At 38.9% G+C, this 24,545-nt stretch overlaps 1 protein-coding gene across 4 annotated transcripts in view; it reads left to right on the top strand.

Moving 5' to 3' along the window:
• The window catches only part of sh3pxd2b (SH3 and PX domains 2B), a 266,404-nt gene that overhangs the window by 192,959 nt on the left and 48,900 nt on the right, over nt 1-24,545 (top strand). For 2 of the 4 annotated variants that reach the window (XM_048543297.2, XM_048543299.2), the window contains exons 6-8: nt 3,118-3,143; nt 5,628-5,669; nt 24,331-24,465. In XM_048543297.2, the coding sequence (XP_048399254.1) occupies nt 3,118-3,143; nt 5,628-5,669; nt 24,331-24,465 (203 nt within the window). The remainder of the gene's footprint in view (nt 1-3,117; nt 3,144-5,627; nt 5,670-24,330; nt 24,466-24,545) is intronic. The other 2 variants (XM_048543298.2, XM_048543300.2) reach the window with 1 other exon arrangement.

Below are 24,545 nucleotides of genomic sequence, written 5' to 3'. Positions count from 1 at the left end.
ATATGCATTTACCCATTCTCCCATTTGTTGGGTACTTACTAGATGGAAACAGTTTCTGACCTGAACGTCAGAATTAGGTACCTGGTGACTCTAGAGGTAGAAGGAACTGCAGATGCTGGAGAATCTGAGATAACAAGGTGTAAAGCTGGATGAACACAGCAGGCCAGGCAGCATCAGAGGAGCAGGAAAGCTGACGTTTTGGGCCTGGAACATCAGCCTTCCTGCTCCTCTGATGCTGCTTGACGTAATGTGTTCATTCAGCTCTACGCCTTGTTACCTGGTGACTCCAGCTCACCACTTGCTCCTGTGGCTCTGTATCTTGGAAGTAGTAACCAACATCTCAGGTATGCTCCATGAGCAGTCATCGGGCAACCACCATTCTTGGGAGTTCACATCAGACCACGTACCAGCTGGATCGGCCCTGCATGGCACATGTCTAATCTGCTTCAATAGTGTTCAGCACTTCAGTGCTGTACCTAAGAATGCAGTGGCACCTTTCATTGGAAAGTTACTGCAAACAAACTTTGCCTGTGTGTGTGCTCGTGGGGACGAGAGTGTCTGTGTCTTTGTGTCCGTGTGTGCGGGGTCGGGGAGGGGGGGGGGAGTCTACGTGTGTGTGTGTGTGTGTGTGTGTGTGTGTGTGTGTGTGTGTGTGTGTGTGTGTGTGTGTGTGTGTGTGAGAGAGAGAGAGAATTGTGTGTGAGAGAGAGTGTTTGTGTGTGTTGGAGAGTGTGTGTGTGTGTGTTGGAGAGTGTGTGTGTGTGTGTTTGTGTGAGTGGGAGAGCCTGTGTTTATATCGCATCTGGTGGGTTCACCTGTATTGCAGCATGAACCAACAATCCCGATTGAGGCTGTCCTCATGGATACCGAACTGGATATTGGGTATGTGATCAGTGACTCTGTGTTGTTGTGTATCCTGAAGTCTGTCTTGGAAGGCATTTATCCAAAGATCCGAGGTCAAATGCCCTCGACAGCAGAAGTGCTTCCCCACTGGGAGGGTACACCCCTGTTTGGTGATTGTTGCACACTGTCCTTCTGTTTGTTGTTGTAGCGTCTACATGGTTTTGCCAATATATCATGCCTTGGGATATCCTTGCCTACAGCATGTATGAGAGACAATATTGTACAAGTCACATGAATTTCTGCCGTGCACGTGGTGGGTGGTGTTCCCAAGTGTGATGGCCGTGTCCATGTTGAAGCTCTTACATGTCTTGCAGAGGTTACCAAACAGGGTTGTATAGTGTTTTAGTCAATGTTGTCCTGAAGGCTGGGTATTTTGCTGCAAACAATGGTCTGTTTAAGGTTTGGTGGTTGTTTTGAAGGTGAGAAGTGGAGGTGTGGGGAGGATCTTGGTGCTGATGCTCAATGTCATTGATAATGTGTTGAAAGTTGCGAAGAACACGGCGTAGTTTGTCCCGCTCCCAGGAAGTACTGGACGACGAAAGGCACCCTATCAGTAGTGTCCTGTGTCTGTCTTCTGAGGAGATCATTACGTTTTTTAGCTGTGGCGTGTCAGAACAACACATCAACAAGCAGAGGCTAAGAACCAAGTTCAGTAGTACCCATGAAGACAAACTCAACTGGGATTTTGGGTGCATGTCACAATACAGGTGACCAGACTGCACTATACTCTCTGTCTGTCTCTCTCTCTCTCTCACACACGCACGCACACGCATACACACGCACACACATGCATACACATATTCTATTTTGTTCACAAAGCATACAATTTATAGACAGTCAGTCAATGTAGCATTTTATATATTCCTACTTTAGAAATAAAACCAGCCTGATTCCAGACTACAACACAAACAGATTCTAAACAAGGCCTCATGCTTAACATGCATTGTCTGACTCAAAATATCATCTCTTTACACTGGTAAAACCTTTTGTTCCCTCATGGCAGTGACTTGAACAAAAATTCGGGGATTTACATACACATATTAATGAATTAAAACTTTCTACCTGATTAAAGATTTAACACCATCTTAAGTTTGTTTAGTACACCCTCATCAGTTGTGTGACCCTTTGATCTATTACTTATAAATTCTCTGTCTGATGCTGCCTCTCTCACTAACACCTTGCAAGGAGCAAGGCTTCCAAAGTGTGTGTTTTAAAATAAACCTGTTGAACTGTAACCAAGGCTTGTGTGATTTCTGACAAAGTTAAAATGAACACATTGAATTTCTCCACATAAGACTTTCCTGAGCTTACTATAACTTTTTAAATTTACCTCGTTTCCTGTCTGGTTCATTCAGATTGCAAAGTATTTTACCTGCGTAAAATTGTAGCGTATTTTGATATGTACCATGGGGCTTGTTTTGGACAGACTGAGTTTAACTTTGGACAGAACTTTGGCAATTGTCTCTTGCTGTGTATAAGCCGTGCCTTTGAAAATGAGAAAGGTAAAGAATGAATGCTGGCAAATGTTTCACTTAAAAGAAGAAAAGATATATTGTAGTGCCTTTACAGAGAGATATCAGTCTTTTAAATCCATTTTTCCCCTTTCTTAACAGTGGTAATGTTTGTAGAGTCAGGCATTACTAGATTATCATGGTTTAGGGTGGGGTCTGAATTTTTTAAAAATGTGTGTTTCATCTAAGGTGTGTAGACTTTTTAACAAATAAAACTTAGACAGTTCACTTTGCGAGAAGTGCCCTTCACCTTTCCTCTTCCAGTATTTTTCAACCTATTTTGAGTAATGTTATTATTGCTCTTCCAGTTTAACCATTTGTTTGAGATACCTTCAGATCAATACTTGTTGGAATATCAAATGTATCTAACATTCCACTTCTGACTATTAAAGAGAACTTGATTGGCAGAATCACAATTCCTTCAATCTGCCCATTTGGCAGCCCTGGCAAAGCAACAGGAATTCTTTCAACTGTACTTTTTTATGAAAATTAGACCATGATTAATTTTAAAAGATTGAACATGGGTGCATATAGAAAATACCTCCCCATTAGAAAACAAAACATGAAGTGTATTCTACTTGTAACTTTCCCAATGTCCTTTTTGTAAAATAACTAGAAATATAAGTTTATCTTTTAAACAAGTAACTCTGCTGCAAGAATAAACTCATGAATCATTCATTAATATTCATTTTTCTTATTATAGGGAACCAATTGGAAAGAAGAAATCTGGTAAGGAGCACTGAACTGTCTGTACTAGTTGTCTAGTACTAAAGGTATATTAAATTATTGTAGCCAGAAAGGATCTTAGAACTCTTCAGAGATTAAGTACATTTCATTAAATGCAATTTGCTGTAAGATTTTTGAATTGAAAAGGTATTTTTCTTACTAACTTGGCAACAAATGATACTGATACAAAGTGCATTTTTTTATTCTAAACATACATAGACAACATCTTCTAAGAGATATCAATGTGACAGGATGGTGAGAATTTCTAAAGACCAGTCCAAAGAGCTGCTTATGGGATAATTTACGTGGCAAGATGGTGACGGCATCAGGAGTAACTTCCACCATCAAAAAAAACTCAGTACACACTATACGTAGGCATGGGTAGGTGGAGAGTTAGACAACATCCTTTGTTTGGAATTCATCAATTCAAATCAGGAATGTTATAAAGCAATGAACTACAGGCTAAAATGAGGCAAAATTATGGATCACTGTTAATAATGGCTTGAATCATGGAAGAGTTAATGATGGCTTGTAAAATTAAAGGGACTCTCCTTATCTAAACAGACAGCACTGTCCCAAATGTTGTGTGATTGTGTTACAGACAGTCTGTCCAGACTGCACTTGGACCTTTCAGGGAAAAGGAAAGGCTCAATAGCAAAGGGTTTCACAATTTTGGTTTGTCGTAGAATACATGTGGAAATACACTGTAGATTGTGCTTTTTCAAAATATGCAAAAAGTAATTGTTTTAATAAGAGTTTTGAGATATGCCATAATTCTATTACTGAAATGGCAGCTATTCATGCTAGTTGATGACAGATTGTGATAAAGTGTAATTAAATTTCACGAAGGGATAGATTACATATCACCAGTACATCGAGATCTGCCATCCCTTATCCATCCCTAGCAACATAAATAAAACTGATCTGAAAAGTCATATGTGTACAATTAAAAGCTACAGTAGAGAGTGGGTATTAGAGATATACTTTATGTTCCATTATGCAGCTGCTGGGTTTCAAATGATTCATTTGTATTCTTGAGGTTGGCTGTCTATGCATTTACGTAACAGCTACAGTCACACTGCCAATCAATGTTGTAGTTTCCAAATGAAAATTTGGATTAAGTACATGACCAGACAGGAGTGAAGCAGTTTAATGCTTCCTCCTGGTCAGTTCTGTCCTCTGAATTACAATTAAAGCTAAGCACCAGGCTAACACAAACCTGTTCAAAACAATGTTACCATTGCAATGTAAATGTCCCACTGAATTGTATTTTGGACCAGGACTAAGTACCGACTCAGCTGTCTATTTTTATAAGACAATATAATAACAATGTTTTGGCAAGAATTTCTGCAAAAGTTCCAAAGATACCATCTAGCAAACATTTGAAATGATATAAGCCACTAAAGAGAAGGGTTGGGTAGCTGCCCAAATCGGAACAAATGTTATAACATCTGATCTGAAAGTTGTTAACAGCCTTCCATGTGTGTTTAATACTGAATGACAAAATATTATGGTTGGATATGAGAAATTAAAGTGGGCAAAGAACTCAACCGCGTGGAAGCCTCGGAAAAGACCAATCAAATCTGAAGGGTCAGACTGGATACTGTCCATTGAGGAAATATGTTTATTTTCTTTGGGTGTAGTCTAGAGGAGCAAATTAACCTCCCATTCTAGAGCCTTCCTGAGTCTCATCCTATTGAAATCAACAGGATGGAAATCAATTTGACTGTAGCTGATCGATTAATCTGGTTTCTCTGGAGGTTGACGTTGAATTGATGACTTCATAGGAATGAAATCTATCTGCAGCATTTAAAAGATAGGAGTATAGTGGTTTGTTATCTGAGACATTGTGATGTAGTTTAGGAAATAAAAGTCATTTTGTCATGCTTTAGAAATGAGGTGACCAACTGTGTATATGCCAATGAAAGCGATTAGCCATAAAAAAGCACTAAAACTTTAATGCAGAAGAACAGAAAGCCTTGAATGGATCAACATTTCCACTGCCAGAAATTGTTCAAACATAGCTAACAATTGATCGAATAGCAGAAGAAAATAGTATTGATACTTTGTAAGTGATAGTGTAAATATATGATATACTGGATACATTCAAACACGTTCCCATGCTTGGTTCTTCTGACTGGTCCTTTGAAATTCAACCCTCATGTGTTTAGAGCTCACATAGATCATTGCATAAATGAAAATGCCTATTCCTTTAAGAACAGTGTTTCACCATAACATTGTCAGAGAAAAAGTTAACACAATTTCTGCGTATCTGATCAATATGTTATAACATGAACATTTTATGTATCATTTGTGTAGTTCAACAAAACAGACTATGACTTTTGTATTCCCATAATCAGTAAATAATACACAGGGTGAATTCTCCTACATTGTGTACAGTTCACTTTCTCAACATCTCAGTTCAAAGCCTTTGTAAAAATGAATTCATTTCTCCTCATGTGTACTTTCATTCATTTTCCTCATTAGGGCTTGCAATAATCCAGAGAACGGCTTCGTTTCTAAAGAGAGGTATTAGAGATACTTGCTTGGCCATAATTTAAATGATCCTTAACATTGCTGGATGGTCTTTAAACTGTAATGATTTGGGACCATGCAGCCAGCTGATTGGCAGTGGATGGGGCCAGCTTAATGCTAAATATGGTGTGGTTCATGCATGCTCAATAACTTTGCATTGTTGATTACAAATGGATTAATTTGGGACGGAATATGTTCTCTCACTGCATTCGACTTTCTTTTTGGTAAGGTTCACTCAAGCTGCTGCATACAAAAGAAGGATTTTTATTTACAAACTTTATATAGGTGCACTATTTTTCAAGTAATTATTTACTAACCCTTTCACAGGCACAAAACAACTTGGATGGTAAATTTCAGAGTTCAGAATAATTATTTTTCGAATGTAACTTAAGTCCAATTTTAAATATTTGCCAGTTTCATCTTTAATTTGCCTTTTTAAAATTTAACTAGCAAATAAAAAGAAATCTGGTACATGATTTTGAAGTACCTCATTCTGATGAGAGAAAACAAGTGGCCTGTAAGAGGGTTATTTAGCAATGATAGATTTAAAATTACACTTAATCCAAGAAGTTACTTGGAGCTTTCTGTCTCACTTGTTATCACTGAGTCCACAATTTTCTTTTCACATCACTTTTCACAGAGTTGTTTTGAATGTGAGCCACTGAATTATGTTTTGAAACTATACTTCAAACTGGATTGGAAACACGGAATAGTAACAGAATATGTTTGTGCCAAAATTTTATACATATGATGTATGATGTAAGACCAAGGAAATGGGCAGAAACAGGAAGTTGTTGTAGAGCAGGGATGCAATTGCTTTTACTGTTTGATTGTTCATGGGTTTTAATTACCAAATTTTGCTTGGACACTGCCTACTTTATTAAAGTTTCATTTATATCTAGTTTTAAAGTGATTTTATGAAAAAAAAGGCACACACCAATTGACGCAACTGGATCATTTCTTAATTCATTCTTGATTGTTATTTTAGAAGTTTTAAATGGAAATGATAACTTCTGGAAAAATGTCTCTACTTGCATCAATGTGTATTGTTTAAAATCCTGATAAAAATCAGAGGTCCATCACCAGAACACAAGGTGTCACGTTCACTTACACATTGCAGTCAGTGTTACTTCAGAATTGTGATATATCTCTTTATCGTCTCTTCTGAATGTAGAATTGTAACTGTTATACAGAACTTATAAAAAGTTGTATGATATTCAGTTATAAATAATAACTTTCATTATTTCATCATATAAATGGATTGATGTATTTTTCCATGTTTTTCCATCATTCTTGTCTGTAGGAGTGTAGTTACATAGCTGTCACATGTCTGCGGCATCTCACGAAAATAACTTCCCTTTGAGTGGAGTTAGATGTTTGAATATTGGCTGATGCACCCCTACTTGGGTTCATTTTTACATCACTCCTGCAGGTCCAAAGACAACTCATCTGTATAAGCACAATTCAAATACGGAACTGTCCTAATATCTGTGGCTTAGCATCACAGTACCGGGAAAGCAATTTCCCTTTGAATTGTTGGAGAGTGGATTCCTTGGTTCAATAGAGATTTAGACCTGCAGTTTAAAATTTTCCACAAACCTTCAAATCAATCAGAGAGGCCTTTAAGATAACTGATGCATGAAATGGGAAAAAAACGCTCTGAATAAGTAGGCTGGCCCATTCTACACCCAACCTGGGAATAGCTAAATGATACCAACCTTTTGGTGACCTCTCCTACCATGCCCTTGGCTCATTATCCATTTTTAAATTAAACCTCTATGAAGATGTATTGTTTTGGAGGCCCAATACAAATACAATTTGTTGATATTGGGTGCACAACGTCTTAAATATTCCAGGTGTCACACCATTGGTTTGCTCAAAAGCTGTAGATGTGTTTCTCACAAAATACAAAACAAGGTCAAAATGACAGAACCATAATTCTAAAAGCATCTCAAGGCTAGATAATTACCCAGCAATTGGGGTATTGCCTCTTTCAAGTTGAGTATTTAGGAATTAAATTCAGTTAGTAAAATACTTCTGGGTTTTTTTTAAAAACATCTTGAAATTTAAAAGATAGAGACAATTGATCTGTAGTATAACTTGCAAAACACTCCTTTGACTGTGATGTGTATATTAGCATTACAAGACAGAACATTATGCTTGGTGTACTGCCCTTTTTCCTTGAGTTTTCAAATTTGATTTTACACAAGCAATTGAGATTTCACAGTGTGCGAGAAGAATTGCATATGAACAATATTTTCAAAGAGCAAATGCAGGTATAATGGAGACATGGCTTCCACCCGTATCCTTTGAGCAGTGAGAGTTGTGTTAATCCGACTGTCACTTAACCCAGGCACCTCCAGATATAAACGCAGTGGGCAAAATCAAGAGCCTAATAGGATCTCAGTATTGGCTACAAACTTTGCAGGATGTTGTTTGATGAAATGGATGACCGGAGATGTGTAGAAACATGATAAGCTAATTATTTTCTGCCCAATATTCCTTCAGAGAAGGGTAAAATCTGAATTGTGCATTGGCTATGATACATTTGGTGTCGCTTGAATTTGGTTTCTTTGGTATTTGGTATCACGTTTTCTTCTTGAATGAATTGCCTTTTGTCAAAATGCTGTTCCAAATATAGTGGCACCCTCGCAACTCGTCATTCTTTGTACTTTCATGTGGACAAGGAGATTTAACTGAATATTTATCATTCAGTATGTCTTAACCGAGCACAAATTCATTCTCACTCAGTTCATTTTCTTAATTGGTTCACAGAAAGCCCAGAAATTATTGTTCATTCCTAATTGACCTTGAGAAGATGGTGGTAAACTGTAGTCCATGTTGTATAAGAGCATCCACAGTACTTTTCGATGGTATGGGACTTGGAGGGGTGCCTGAAAGTCATAGTGTCCCTTGTGCCTACTGCCTTTAGCTTACAGGTTGTAGTTGGGTTTTAAGATGCTATTGAAGGAGCCTTTGCAAGCTGCTGCAGTGTTTCTTACATTTGGTCCACACTTTTGCCAATCTAAATGGTGGTGCAGGGAGTGACTATTTAAGGGAACGGAGAGCCACCAATTGGATAGCTTTGTCCTGGAGGATATCTAACTTCTTGAAAGTTGTTAGAGATGAATCCATCCATACAAGTAGAGAGATTTTGATTAAACTCCTAACTTGTCTGATCTGATAATGGACGGAGTCTGCAAATACAGAAGTTGAGTTACTTCCAGCAGAATTCCCAACTTTTGACCTAATTTTCAAGTATGTTTGGTGCTGCTCATGGCATAGAAACACAGTTACACCTGCAAAAGAAGCCATGTGGCCCGCATGCCCTTTGTGACTCTCTGTAACAGTGACAGTTTGTCACTTTCCTTATAAAACTAATATCATTTTTTTTCTTTCAGATTGTCTTCCAGTTTCTTTTTGAGAACATCTGCCTTCAGTACACACTTAGGCAACTTCCAGATCCAAACTGCTTGCTGTGCAAAGAAAAGCAAACGTTTTTCTCATCCAAAAAGCAGAAATTTCTGGAGAAACTCAACAGGTCTGGAAACATTGTTGGGCAGAAAAGAGTTAACATTTTGTGTCCATTTGCTTCATTGGACTCAAAATGTTGACCCTGCTTTCTGTTTTTGTTTCAGATCTTCAGAATCCACAGTTCTTTACTTTGAAGATTTTCCTCACATTGCTGTTGGCTCTACTGCCTTTGTTCATCTGGTTCCCGATGTTACTGCAATAGGAAGAGTATGTTTCAATGTACTCAATCCAAGCCCCTAATGATTTCAAACGTCTTTATCCACTGTCTTCACTACCATCTTCCTGACAAGGAAAGCCCCATTTTCTTCAGACTATCCAAGTAACTGAAGCCTATCTTCCTTTGGACCACTTTCTGCACCTTCTGTAAAGTGACCACATTTCTGCCTAAACTATGGGGCACAGATTTAGACAAAATGTTCCAGTTGAGGACCAAAGAGTGTTTTAAAAATATTTATTATAACTTCCTTGCTTTTATTCTTTTGTACTCTATGCCTCTCTTTGTAAAGCCTAGAATACCGTTGTCTTATTGACCACTTTCTTAACCTCATTCATGAAAAACCTGGCTGACACCAGTTCCTTCAGTCTATCTATTCTATTGTGTATAGCCCAAGGAATGAGGCAATTTTAGTGTTGTTACTGCTCCCTTAAGTGAAATAAATTAGCTCAGAGTAATTACAGTATATCATAGAACAAGTCCTATGGAAGCAAGATATTATGGTTATTTACAGCACATATCAGCCTCATATTTTTAACTCAGAATCCATACCCAACAATGTATACTTATACACCTCAGATCTGCTTGTAAAAAGCATATGTGTCAGTTGATCTGTATCTACAGTACAAATACGCTAGCAGAGATAAGCTGAGAGGATTAAACTTCCCGTGTATTGCCATTGGATATTGTCACACATGTTTTCATTTAAAACTTAATGCAGGCATTGAACATTTGGTTCTGAGTCAGATTCTTGATTGAGAGCAGACATACATTTTTTTTCACAGAAACTATGGTGTCTGCCTTGTGACATGTCCTGGTAACTGCCGGATAGCAATTTCTATTTTTATTACTTGCATTTGAGTTTTCCTTTTCCATAGTCCTTGGAATATACTCATCATACATCTTTTTTCCAAACAATGTCTAACATTTGTCAAACATGGAATTAAGATGCATTAATTACGTGCTAAATGTACACATAGATTCATTGGTGTCTATATTCCCTTCAGGCTAATATGAAGGATTATCCATTTCCATATAATGCAAACTAGATACAAAAACCATTAGAAAGATGCACATTTTTCTTCAATTTCCACAAGATGGTGGTTCTTTACATGTGCCAGTACCCATGATCCGTGATCAGTAATGCCTGGCCATGTCATGTGTGTGATGAGTTAGGTTTTTGAAGCCAAAATACACCGAAACTGCGAAGTGTATACTTGTGATTCACAGAGATGGGTGGATCCTGAACAAGTGAAAGATTATTTGTAGTTTGTCCTGATTGCAATTTAATTGGGGAAATTTATGTGAGAGATGGAAAATCTCAGTTTGTTTCCTTTAGTTGTGTTTTTCTTGGACATAGCTGGTTGGCCTGTCCATAGTTGCCCTTGAGAAGGTGGTAGTGAGCTGCTGCCTTGAACTACTGTAATCCATGCGCTGTAACTAGATCTTGTTAAAGTTTTGATCTTTCAATTTCCACTGGCGTTCTTGGCTGTCAGCTACAGATGATACTGCAGCAACCTCAGCTGACCTGACTTTGGTTTAATTTGATATGTTATGATAATAAAGCGATATTTTCACATGTAATAGTAGCCAGCATTACAAAATGCATGTAGAATAGGAAATGCCTATTTGGAATTTGTCGACCTTGTTCCATAATTGTTTTTAAATGTATCCCATAGCTTGTGAATGATGTCCTTGTTTGATTTAAATGTACTTGCGCTTTAAAACTCATGGTACTCCATTTAAAGGGTAATACATTATTTGTGATCATTCTGCTTACTTTCTGATGCCATGCTTGCAATTGTCAATGAGTTGTTTGGATGAAGAAATAATGGCCTAGATAAAACAGAAAAGTAAGGAATTTTGTTATCTGAAAAACAGATAATCCAAAAAGCTGAGTTAAAAAAACACTTACTTTATTAAAATGTCCCTTACCTGATGATTTGCAACCACTGCAAATATAGCGTTACATAAGGAACAGTAGGTTAACTGAAGTTTGCATTGAATGATGTATTTTAAACAGCTATCATTAGAATTGAGTCTAAACATTTGTGTTTAATAATTAGTATTTCATATTCAAGCTTATTCTTTTGACACATTTTGAGAATCCATTTGATCATCAATGCATTTAACATTTGTTACTTCAAATTATTTATTATTTGTTCATGCCCTATTTACGCACGTGCTTTATTGCTCTTTATAGCATAGTGGTTTTTCCAGTAATACCACTGTTAATCTAGAGTTTCCTTGAGCAATATACAGTTATTTTCATGAAATCTAATGTTTATGATTGCCTAATTTACACTTTTATATTCTTAGATTTGAGTCCTTCATGACAGAGCAAAACAAGCTTTGCAGGAGAGCTAGCTGAGATATTGTTCTTTGTTTTAGCTAATAAATTGAATCTGTCTTTGGAGATATTTTTCTACTGTTCTTTGTGTTTGGAATTAATCATGTGATTTGCATCCTGTGCATGTTGCATGGACTCCACTTGTGCTCAGATTTAGGTTTGAGCAATTGAAACCACTGTTGTTCACTATATTAGGGGAGGATACAATTTTGGCAACAAAAACATGACTCCTGGCTGCAGTTCAGATCTTCTAGCAGTTGAGTGAGTGGGTCATTGGAGAATTCCTGGCAGTCTAACTGAGTGCCAGGAAATGGAACAAGTTCCAGGCCGAAACTCCGATTGCTTTCCAACTGTGTTTTACAGTGATTTTTACAGTTTAATGATGTGGAGGTGCCAGTGTTGGACAAGGTCAAAAATCACACAACGCCAGGTTGTGGTCCAACTAGTTGTTTTTAAAAACACAAGCTTTTGGAGCCCCACTCTTTTTTCAGGACTGTTGGACTTTAACCTGGTGTTGTGTGATTTCTGACTTTTTTCACAGTTTAGTGGTAATGAGTTCCTATTTAATTCTACCTGTTCTGTGCATGGATCGTTTCCCTTCATTAAGCACATGTTCTTGCATTTATGGGAGTAGTTTCTAAAACTTTAACTACTTTACTTTGTTGTTAAAGCACTTGTGTACAGCAGTCAATGTTGCTGGGTTGATTTGGAAGTGTAAGAATGATTAATGACATGCCGGCGAGTTACCATTCCATCTATTGGTAATATTGGACAAGTCAGCTTCCAGAATGAAGCTTCACCTGATAGAATATGTGATGTATTTCTTGGAATTTGATGGCTATAACGGTCAATCACATGAGGCTATCAATGTACATTTACCAAAATAACAAATGTTTATCAGCCAAAAGGGAGAAAAAAGCCATATGGTCTTATCATAAAGAGCAAAAACGAGAAATTCAACCATTTTCACCAGTAATATCATTTGCAGACACTCATCCAGTCAAGTATGACTTTAAAATTTTGACTTTAAAATTTCATAATGAATTGATGACGATGCAACGTTGTTTTTGGCAAAATTCTGTACATTTCCCAGAAGTAATTATCTCTTGGAGACATGCAGACAGGCTAATGCACAGATGTTTTCTGTCTATCACTACTTTAACGCTGTTGAAACAGTTTAAGCTTCTTTCTAGTTCCAGCTCTAACTTCCACAAATTAAACTGCACTTCTGGTGATATGAAACTGCTTCTGAACCAGACCAGCCTGTGGCCTCTAGCCAGCTGTCTTGCTGTAGGTAGTGAAAACCCAAGTCAGCAATAAGCAAGATTATCTCACTAGCTGAGTCATGTTTCAAATTATTATTGTTCAGTCAGGAGATGTGGGTTCCACTGTTTGAGTCAGTACTTACTGCTCATTCTTAACTGCCCTTGGGAAAGTGGTGCTGTGCTGGCTTTGTGAATCCATACAGTCATTTTGTTATTGATGTGTCCAAAATATTCTTAGGGAGGAACATACCAACATTTTCACTCTGCAATACCGAAGGAACAGCATTATATTTCCAAGTCACCATGAAGAGTGGCTTGGCGAGGAAACTCCAGGTGGCGGGGTTCCCATCTGGCTGCTACCCTTATTCTTCTGAGTGGTACTGGTCATTGGTTTGGAAGGTGCAGTTAAAGAATTTTGGAGAATATGCAGTGAATCTTGTAGGTGGTACAAACTGCTGTTACTGAATGTCGGTGGTGGAAGAAATGGATGTTTATAGATATATACCAGTCAAGTGAGCTGTTTTGTCCCAGATAGTGTCATGTATCTTGAGTATTGCTGGATTTGTACATATCCAGGCAAGAGTATTCATTCACACTCCTGACTTGTGCCTTGTAGATGGTGGACAAGCTTTGAAGAGTGACAACATAAGTTACTCACTGCAGGATTCCTAGTCTCTGACCTGGTCTTGCAGCTGCAGTACTTTAATGGTTAGTCCAACTCAGTTTCTGGGCAACCTGCAGGATGTTGCTAGTGAGGGATTCAAGTACGGTAATGCCATTGACGGAGAGATGGTTAGATTTTATCTTGTTGGAGATGGTCATTGCCTGACACTTCTCAGCTGAAACTTGGCTATCGCCCAGGTCCTGCTGTATTTGAACATGTGACAATTTCTAGGTGGACTAGAGAAGTTGAGGCTGTGGTCAAGAAAAAGTGGAAGCATATGTCATGTAAATACAGCAGAGATCGAGTGAATCCTGAAAAGAGTATAAGGGCAGTAGGAGTATACTTGAGGGAAATCAGGAGGGCAAAAAGGGAACATGACAAAGCTTTGGCAGAGAGAGTTGAGGAGAATCCAAAGATATTCTATAAGTACATTAAGGTCAAAAGATTGACTAGGGAGGGAATAGGGCCCCTTAATGATCAGCAAGGCTGGCTATGTTTAGAACCTCAGGAGATGGATGAGATGCTAAATGAATATTTCGCATCAGTGTTTACTATAGAGAAGGATATGAAGGCTAGAGAACTTCTGGAAATAAATAGTGTTATTTTGAAAAGTGTTCAGATTACAGAGGAGAAAGTGCTAGACATCTTAAAACACATTAAGGTGGATAAATCCTCGAGATCTGATCAGGTATACCCTAGAAACTTGCGGCAAACAAGGGAAGTGATCTCTGGGCTCCTTGCAGAGATATTTATCATCAATAGCCATGGGTGAGGTGCAGGAAGACTGGAGGTTGGCTAACATGGTGCCATTATTTAAGAGAGGTGGTAAGGAAAAACCAGGGAACTGTAGATCAGTAACCCTAATGGCAGTGATGGATAAATTGTTGTAGGGATTCAGAGGGACAGGATTTACATATAATCGAAAAAGCAAGGATTGTTTGACTGAATAGTCAACATAGCTATGTGCGTGGGAAATTGTCTCACTAACGTGAGTTTTTTTTTGAAGAAGTGATGGAGCAGATTGATGAACGCAGAGTGGTGGACATTGTCTATATGGACTTCAGTAAAGCATTCGATAAGGTTCCACGCAATTAGCAAGGTTAGATCACATTAAAAACAAGGAGAACAAAGCATTTAGATACAAAATTGGCCCAAAGGTAAGAGACAGAGAGTGGTAATGGAGATTTGCTTTCCAGACTGGAGGCCTGTGACCAGCAGTATGCCGCAAGGATCGGTGCTGGATTCACTGCTTTTCATCATTTATGTGAGTGATTTAGATGTGAATTTAGGAAGTATGGTTAGTCAGTTTGCAATTGACACCAAAATTGGTGTGTGGTGCACAGCAAAGAAGATTACCTCAGAGTACAATGGGATCTTGATCAAATGGGCTGATGGGCCAAGGAGTGGCAGATGGAGTTTAATTTAGAAATATGTGAGGTGCTACATTTTGGTGAGGCAAAGCAGGGCAAGACCTATACGCCTAATAGTAAGGCCCTGGGAAGTGTTGCCAAACTATGGGATCTTAGAATGCAGGTTCATAGTTGCAAGAAAGTAGAGTTGCAAGTAGACAGGGTAGTGAAGAAGGCATTTCATACACTTGCCATTATTGATCAGTGCATTGAGTATAGAAGTTCAGAGGTTGCGCTTGTAAGGACATTGGTTAGGCCAATTTTGGAATACTGCTGCAGTTCTGGTCTCCCTACTGTAGGAAGGATGTTGCAAAACTTGAAAGGGTTCAAAAATAACTTCCAAAGCTGTTGCCAGGATTGGAGGGTTTCAGCTGTAGAGATGCTGAAATAGGTTGGGGCTATTTTCCCTGCAGCATTGGAGGCTGAGGGGTGACCTTACAGAGGTTTACAAAATCATGAGGAGCATGGATTGGGTGAATAGTCGAGATGTTTTCCCCCATAGTTGGGGAGTCCAAAAGTAGAGGGAGTAAGTTTAAGGTGAGAGGAGAAAGATTTAAAAGGCATCTAAGGGGCAGCTTCTTCACGTAGAGGCTGTGCATGTATGGAATGAGCTGTCAGAGGTATTGGTGGAGGCTGGTGCAATTACAACATTTAAAAGGCATCTGGATGACTGTTTGAGTAGGAAGAGTTTAGAGGGATATGAGCCAAATGCTAGCAAATGAAACTAGATTAAGTTAGAATCCATGGGCAAGTTGGATCGAAGGTTCTCTTTCCATGCTGTACATCTCTATGACTCGAAATGACAAATGGTGCTGAACATCGAACAATCATTGCTGAATATTCCCACTTCCGACCTGATGATGGATGGAAGGTCATTAATGAAGCAGCTGAAGATGGTTGGGCCTAGGTCACTATACTGAAAAACACTTATTGTGACATCCTGAAGTGACTGACCTCTGACAGTTGCAAAAATATTCCTTTATGCCCTATTCCAACCACTGAGTGTTTTCCCATTGTAGTTTTGCTAGGGTTCCTTGATATGACAGTCAAATATGGCCATGTTATCAAGTGCAGCCACTCTTTTCATCTTAAGTCAGATGATTTATTGAAGTAGCAGTCATTAAGTCTCATGTGCCTTCACAAAACTGTAACCCAAAATTCCATTCAACTCTACACTCTAATCCAAATTCCCAAAATAATTAGAAAAATTTCATCTCAAAATGCCCTTCTGTACTAAATGATATAAGCTTATATTCAGTTACTTTGTCCTGTCAAAGAGAACTGTTTTTGCGTAGTAAAGGTAACCAGGAATGTGATGAAAGCTCAATAGACATTCTAACAATGACCACTGCTGTTGGTTACAGCGAACTGTCATGCTCTTGCCCTCATGTCATTTCAGGATATAACAGGAGAATTGCAGACTGTAGAACAGTGTTGATGTTTGCTTTACCAGGAGAATCAATTTTATTTCTTGGGGAGATTAGAATGATAAAGCATTACAGATGCTTCACCTTGCATCTTTATCCTGATTTACTGGATAATGGCCCATGAGAGCGTCCAAAAACCTCAGAACAATATGCTGTTGGTAATGCATTGCAAGAGCTTCACTCCTTTAGTGATGATAATGTGTGAAGCTGGATGAACACAGCAGGCCAAGCAGCATCTCAGGAGCACAAAAGCTGACGTTTCGGGCCTAGACACTTCATCAGAGAGGGGGATGGGGTGAGGGTTCTGGAATAAATAGGGAGCAAGAGAGTTGCAGTGGGATAGAGATTCCCTGAGGTTGGTCCGGAGGGAGGAGGGTAACTTCTTCAGGTTAGGCATCCCTGGAAGAGGCTTTGCAGTGAGGTTAAAATTGTATCTCTCTGCAACTCTCTTAATAGTAGGAAATAAAGAAATGGCAGATACATCTTCATTGTGGAACATGACCCAAGTGACATCCTAGAAATCCTGACTCCCCACCTACACTCACCTTTATTGGCTCCATCCCCACCTCCTTGATCTGTCCATTTCCTCTCCACCTATTTGCTCCTTTATCCACCTTCCATCCACCTCCCCCCAACTCTATTTATTTCAGAATCCCCTTGCCCTCCCCCATTTCTAAAGAAGGGTCCAGGCCTGAAACGTCAACTTTCCTGCTCCTCTGACGCTGCTTGGCCTGCTGTGTTCATCCAGCTCTGTACCTTGTTATCTCAGATTTTCCAGCATCAGCAGTTCCTACTATCTCTGAACCAGGTAGTCTGTTTCAGGTTTTGCGAATAGAAGGACTGATGGCCATGCCAACACACTCTTCTTTCAATCAAATTGTGATATCTTTGTTGAGCATGCAGTTGTGGTAGAGTAATTCTTTGGGTGAGCTCAAGGAATGTTGGTAGCATCTCCCCAGTGACCTCACTCTTATTTCCAAAGTGATTTTTTCCAAAGGAACTCAAACTTTCAGTGCTCTGGCTGTCCTTCAATTCGGAACCATTACTTATGAGTTGGGCTACCCTAGGTAGAGCCAGAGTAATGCTGAAACCAAAAGTAGTAGGAAGCAAAGAGATCAATTGTTAAATTAAAATCATAATTCATGTTACGATATGGGCAGGCAAGTATTTTGCACTGGAATAACTGAATTTGTAACTTACTGGAGATTAAATATCCATCTTGTAAAAAATAAACTGATATAAAAATAAAGCAGGTGGCAAAGAAAGAAGCATCTGTAAAATATGCCCAGCACTGCTTTCTATGTTTTCTTTAGTCCAACAAGCAAAGAAAATGGTTGACTTTAATTCTAGATCATTTTGTTGAACAAATAGGTATTTAGGGATATGGAACGTCTTAGAACAACAACCATGATTAAATTAGGTTTGTATAAAAATTGTTGAGGAGAGCAAACCATTAACGATGTTAGCACTTGACTGAAAAAAAAACAAACTCGATTAGATTAAAAAAATCAACTAATCCAGATAAATCTGGGGAAGAAGGTTCTAACACAACAGGAAATGTTCGAACAAAAGAAAACAATTACAATATAGTCTATACATAGCCTCACAAAACAAAAGAGATGCAGCTATTATGCAAGGTCTTTGGAAGAGTGGCGCAGTTAAAATGACATTTTAAGAAAAAGCCTTTGGTAAATCTGAGGCACATTGTACAAAAGCTATTTGACCATAAACTATAGAATTTGAAGAGAAGCAAAGCATGATGAGAAACAGCTAAACAGAAAACAAAAAAAACTGAAAATTTAAAGCATTTTATGATCACACACAAGATACAGAAACTGTTAAAGAACAATTGGAGATTAAAAGGAAGTCATTTTATGAGATGGAAGAATGGTGATGATACTAAATAAATATTTTGTATCTGTTTTCACAAGTGTATTGTGGTGGAATTGACATGATATAAGTAGAGAAGATGAAACAGTTAGGTAGGGCTGCAAGGTGACTCTGTGGTTTCCTCCCTGTCCAAAAATGTGCAGGCTAGATGGATTGACCATGCTAAATTGCCCGCAGTGTTCAGGGATGTGTAGATTAGGTGGGTTATAGGGGGATGTGTCTGGGTGGGAAGCTCTGAGGGTCAGTGTGGACTTGTTGGGCCAAAGAGCCTGTTTCCGCACTGTAGGGATTCTATGGTAACTAGATAAGAAGTAACACAGAAAACCAAGTGAATCTTAGAAAACCTAATGGTATGGATCCTAAAATGCTGTGGCTTTAATCACAATTTTTCTAAAATATTCTTGTGCGTATAATTTGTTTCACATGGTGGGATCGTTGCATTTGTAAAGATAGCACTGTGTTTCAAAAGTGTCAAAAGTGATGTCAGGTAACCGTTAAACTATTTACATTGTCAAATTTAGCCTTCTCATGACTTAAAAAATGTTTTAACTGTTGTCAATCAGCTGAAAAGAGATGGTTTGATTAAGGATGGACCATACAGATTTGTCAAATGAAAGTTGTGACTGATGACTCCAACAACATTTTTTGACGAGTATGTTACCAGTGACAATGCTATTCATTATATTAACTTGAGTTTTCAAAAGATTTTTGAAACACACAGGACTTGTTAATCAGATTTGGGCATGCAGTATTAAGAGGAACATAACAACGTGAATTGGAAGTTCAATGAATACAGAAAACAAAGAGCAGTCAATAACATTTGATTTTCAAATTAAAGGCATGTGTATAGTGATACCTTCCAGGAGTTTGACCTGGGACGATTTCTCCTTTTAGTATGTATTGGTGATCTGAAAATAGGTGTGAGCTAAAATAATCAGTATTTTAAACAGTTGGTAAGTAAATTTATTGATTGAGAAAAATAATTTTGATGTAGGTAGTTGGTGAAGCTTGAAAACACTGTGAAGGGTTAATGAAAGTAAATTTAATGGTAACTATGCAAATGGAATTAGATAATTATTTATGACAGAATCTTGCTGGAGACTAAACATCTTGGGCTATGGTGAGATTTGTGGCAGATTTCACGTGAGAGTTCTAAGGTCTATCTGGATGTCACAAGCAACTTCTTTGTGTATATTTAAGGCTGATTAATTTTTTATCAGTGGAGCCAGAGGGCCATGGTGAATATGGCGGAAAGTGAGGCATGTTAGATCAGCCAAGATCCAATTGAATGGCAGACCAGGCTCGAAGGGCCGAACTGCCTACTCCTGTTCCTTATTGCACCTTTTTATGCAATGCCACATATCAAGGTGACTTTCTTTCTAGGCAGTGGTGAGTTGCCTATTAAGGGGGATTATTGCTTGTTAAATCACCTTAATATTAGCACATCTCACCTCATTGATTTAATGTCATGTACTGAAATACAGTGAAAAGCTTTGTTTACGAGTGGTACCAACAGATCACAGCGAGCAAAGGATGTGCAGATCAAAAAGACTTGGAGGCATACAGGTTACATTATTTGACGCCAGTGTTCATTCAACAGACTGATAACAGCCATAAAGAAGCTGTTCCTGAAGTTTCATGGTACTTGGCGTCTTCAGTTCACCATATATTGCAAAGGGCTTCCATGTTGGACATCTGCGATACTTTTCTTGAACAGTATGTAATGGAACTGATGAGGGAGCAAACTGTCCTAGATCTGGTCCTATGTATTGAGACAGGAATGATTAAGGATCTCGTAAGATCCTCTTGGAAGGAGCGATCACAATATGGTTGAATTTAATGTACAGATAGAAAGTGAGAAGATAAAACCCAATACCAGGGTTCAGTGCTTAAACAAAGATGACTGCAATAGGATGAGGGAGGAGTTGGCTAAGGTAGACTGGAAGCAAACATTTTATGGTGGGACAGTTGAGTAACAGTGGAGGACTTCTGAAACAATTTTTCGAATGCTCAGCAAAAGTATATACCAGGGGAAAGGAAGGACTGTAGAAAAAGGGGTAATCTAGGGAATATCTAAGGAAATAAGGGAGGCTATCAAATTGAATGATAAGGCATACAAAGTAGCAAAGACCAGTGGGAAACTAGAAGATTGGGAAAACTTTAAAGGTCAAAAAAAACCCACAAAAAATGCTATAAAGAAAAGTAGCTTATGAGAGTAAACTAGCTCAGAATACAAAGACGAATAGCAAAAGTTTCTACAAGTATATAAAACAAAAAAGAGTGGTTAAGATAAATATTGGTCCTTTAGAGGATGAGAAAGAGGATTTAATATTGGGAAATGAGGAAATAGCTGAGGCATTGAACAGGTATTTTGTGTTGGTCTTCACAGTGAAGGACTTGAATAATATGCCAATAATTGATGACAAGGAGGCTATGGTAGGCGAGGACCTAGAAATGATCATTTTCATGAAAGTGGTGGTGTTGGGCAAGTTAATGGAGCTAAAGGTAGACAGGTCTCCTGGCTCTAAGGGAGTGCATCCCAAGGTACTAAAGAGATACAGGGAGAAATAGGAACCACGCTCGTGGTAATTTTGCATTCATTTAGAAGAATGAGGGGTGATCTTACAGAAACATGTAAAATTATGAAAGAAGTGGATAAGATAGAAACAGCGGGATGTTTCCACTTGCAGGTGAAACTAGAACAAGAGACACAGCCTCAAAATTAGGGGGAGCAAATTTAAAATTGAATTGAGGAGGAACTTCTTCACCCAAAGGCTCTTTGGAATTGCCAGCCCAGCGAAGTAGTTTAGGTTTCCTCATTGAATGATTTTAAAGATAAGGTAGATTATTTGTTTGAACAGTAAAGCAATTAAGGGTTCTAGTGAGAGGGTTGGTAGTTGGAGCTGAAGCCACGTAAAGGTCAGCCATGAATGGCAAAATGGGCTCAAAAGGCCATGTAACCAACTGCTGCTCCTGGATCTTATGTTCTTATGTTTTTATCTGGTGCAGTCATCTCTGGGCAAGCTCGTTGTGCACTGGGCAGATGCACATCATGGAAATTGGGATCTGACAATGTGCCAGCCCCTAAGAAGTCACAAGGCATATTCTGCAAACCATTTACAGTGCGCTTCTGCACTTTAATGCTGCACCTCTTGGCAGCTATCATAGTAATGCTGCAACAAGTATGCTCTGCATTCAGGGGCACAAACCCAGATGCTGAGGACCAGGCTGCTTCTCCAGTCTGGTTGCTTGCTGTCTTTGCATGTGCTTACTCTGAGCCTAACTGGATCTTACTGCATTTTTTGTTTTTCATTGCGTTGTCTTTCACTTTAGAGCTTTGCCCTCTTAGCCAGAGATGCCAGGCTCACAGTACTACCGCTCTGTTATGATATTTAGTGCAGACACAAGGCCAGGAAGTTTGTCATGATTATGAGCAGACTGTAGACAAGTTGAGGGAGACAGCCTTCAGTCAGGGGGTCCTGAGTATAGTAAATCAAGGCAGCTGCCAATATCAGTCCAGGGTCTTGGACACAGCCACTCAGGGAGGTTGGGATGCTTTTCATGTAAAGGGTGAGGAGCAAAATGGAAGGTGGCCAGCCCATCACACTTTCTGCCCTGTTGTGGGCTGGTTTCCTCCTGGAAAAAAAACAAGAGTCAGGTATTAAGGGTGATGAATGTGCATTTCACAGCTGCTATTTTGTGATGCTATTGGGGAAATGTCCTGAGCTAATGAGTGGGCAGCAGAGAGGACAAGCGACGTTAGTGGTGTCGGGGATTGATGTGTGTGAGAGTGAGTGGGGAAGAGTTGTATGTAACACAGAGCGTGAGCCTTGATGAAGGGTGGGGACAGTAGCACAGAGAAAGAGAGAGAGAGAGAGAGAGAATGCAACAGGTCAAAGAGAAGATATTGGCACGGATACATGTAGTCTCTTCCTACCTTGTTAGTATTGTTCATTCCTCTAAGATGCCTGAGTACATAGGTTCAAGTGGTAACTTCTCACAAGACCAACATAGTCTAGTGTGTGGCCACCACTGCTGATTCTGGGGACAGATAATGTCCCACCTCTGTTCTGCAACTCCCTGTACAGCAGCTTCCCCAGGCCCCTGCCTGTAAAAAGGTGCATTAAATTTCACTTGTCTGCTGTGTCTAGGGCAAATGTCAGGAACAGTATTGGGCAGCTTTGGACTAACAGTGCTCATCAGTGTACAACATTCATTTTGAAAAGGTGCCCCCACCACCAGGAATTCCAGTCAATTCTAGGTTATTCTGACACCGGACAGCTCTTTGAGGTACAGATTATGGTAAAATGAGGCTGGAATCGGGCGAGATCCATAACGGTGGAGTCATTAGTTAATTGGACTAATTTGATATGATTTGATATGTTACAATGAGAATTCATATTCTGATAAGTCTACTTTTATGTTATACTTAGAAATCCTGTTGGCAAATTCAGTTGTGGTGTTTCAATTCTTCTTCATAACCTTGCATATAATAAATTTTTACACACTCTGAATGCATAAGCCCTTCATATGGAGACAGGAAACTTTGGCTAGAAGTACAAGATCCTTTCACCATATCAATATGACCAAAGGAGAAGCTATCCAGGATGTGCATTTGAAACAATTTAGGATCTCTGCATGTGCAAATAAAGGGCCTATTGCCTTTTCTCTGTATACAGACAGCGCTGGGGTATCTGTAAACAGGAAGATCTGCCTTCCAGGCAACCTGAAAGAAAACAACAGACTATCATCTAAAATATAAAAGTTTACCCAAAACTTAAGGCAAATTTTCAGTTAGATGGTGTGAAGTGAATAAATAGGGAGCAGGAAAGGATTATCTGACCTATTGAGCCTGCTCTGCCATTCAGTATGACCATGGTTGATCTGCCTCACCTCTACTTTCTTGCCCACTCTCCATATCTCTTAATTCCTTGAGAGACCTGTCTATTTCAGCCTTAAATATATTCAGAGTATGTGATTCAGAATGTTTTGAATGAAGATATTTATCTTCATCTCAGTCTAATTGATTTACCTCTTATCCTTAGACTGTGTCCTTATTGTTCTAGATTTTCTCAACTAGCAAAGCGACTGTTTCCCACTGCAGAAATGTGTAGGAGGGCTACCTCTACAAAGCTGTACGGCAGCCAGACCATTGCTTGTCAATTGCCTTCTCATCCCTCAATTGTTTTCGTTCTGAAGTTCCCACTCATCTGATCTGATCATTTTCCTTCCTCTTGAAGCACTTACATAAAGTTGCTCACAGCAACAGGACTGCCAAGAATTCCACGCCTGCATATTTACATACTGTCAGGGCATGCCTTGTGTCATTTCAAAAGGAACAATATCATTGCAGTCTACCCTGTTAATGTGCTGGGGTCATTCTGATGCATACAGCCAGAATAAACCCTTTATGGTTATTTTCTTAAGATTGCGATCGTTTCTCGAGATCGGAAGGAGGATTCTAAGGTTGAAGATGAGGCTATTAAAATTGTCTCACTAATACAACTATCAATTTGCAACAACAAAGATTTCAGCATGGTTATAACATTGTAATTCTTCAATAGGTACAGATTCAGAATGCACTCCTTTGAAACAAAGTTCAACAAACTTAGTGCCTCACCGACTGATGTTTAATTTAAACAAGCTTTACAGTACCGTACCTTATTTCAAAATGTGATGTTTAACTACTTAAGTCAAGTAGCACTTTTGTTTTTATTTGCCTGTGGAACTGGCAAATTCTGATTGCTGAAGTACTAACCCTGTGGATTCAGCATATATTTTGAGGCCATTGGAGTTGATTATAGAGGTTGCTTGCACAGAATGCTGCAAATTGCAAGCCTTTGATTGTGACTCGTACTATATCATAATTGACGTTCCCTTAAGGCTGATTCTTTGATTTCAGGTGGAGATGGTGCATCTGCTGACCAGTTTCTCCTGGATCAGTATGTGGCCGTAACCAATTATGACAAGCAGGAAAGTACAGAGATCAGCCTGCATCAAGGACAAGTGGTAGAAGTAATAGAGAAAAATGAATCGGGTAAGTTATTTCTAGAAAAACCCAAATTCAGCTTAATGTTAAAGATGAACAATTATCTAATAGTTTCTATCCAAATGTCT

This window comes from Stegostoma tigrinum, chromosome 13 (assembly GCF_030684315.1).
Source record: "Stegostoma tigrinum isolate sSteTig4 chromosome 13, sSteTig4.hap1, whole genome shotgun sequence".
Classification (NCBI taxonomy): Eukaryota; Metazoa; Chordata; class Chondrichthyes; order Orectolobiformes; family Stegostomatidae; genus Stegostoma; species Stegostoma tigrinum.
The sequence above is the reverse complement of the archived record's forward strand: the minus strand, read 5'-3'. Positions and strand labels throughout refer to the sequence as shown.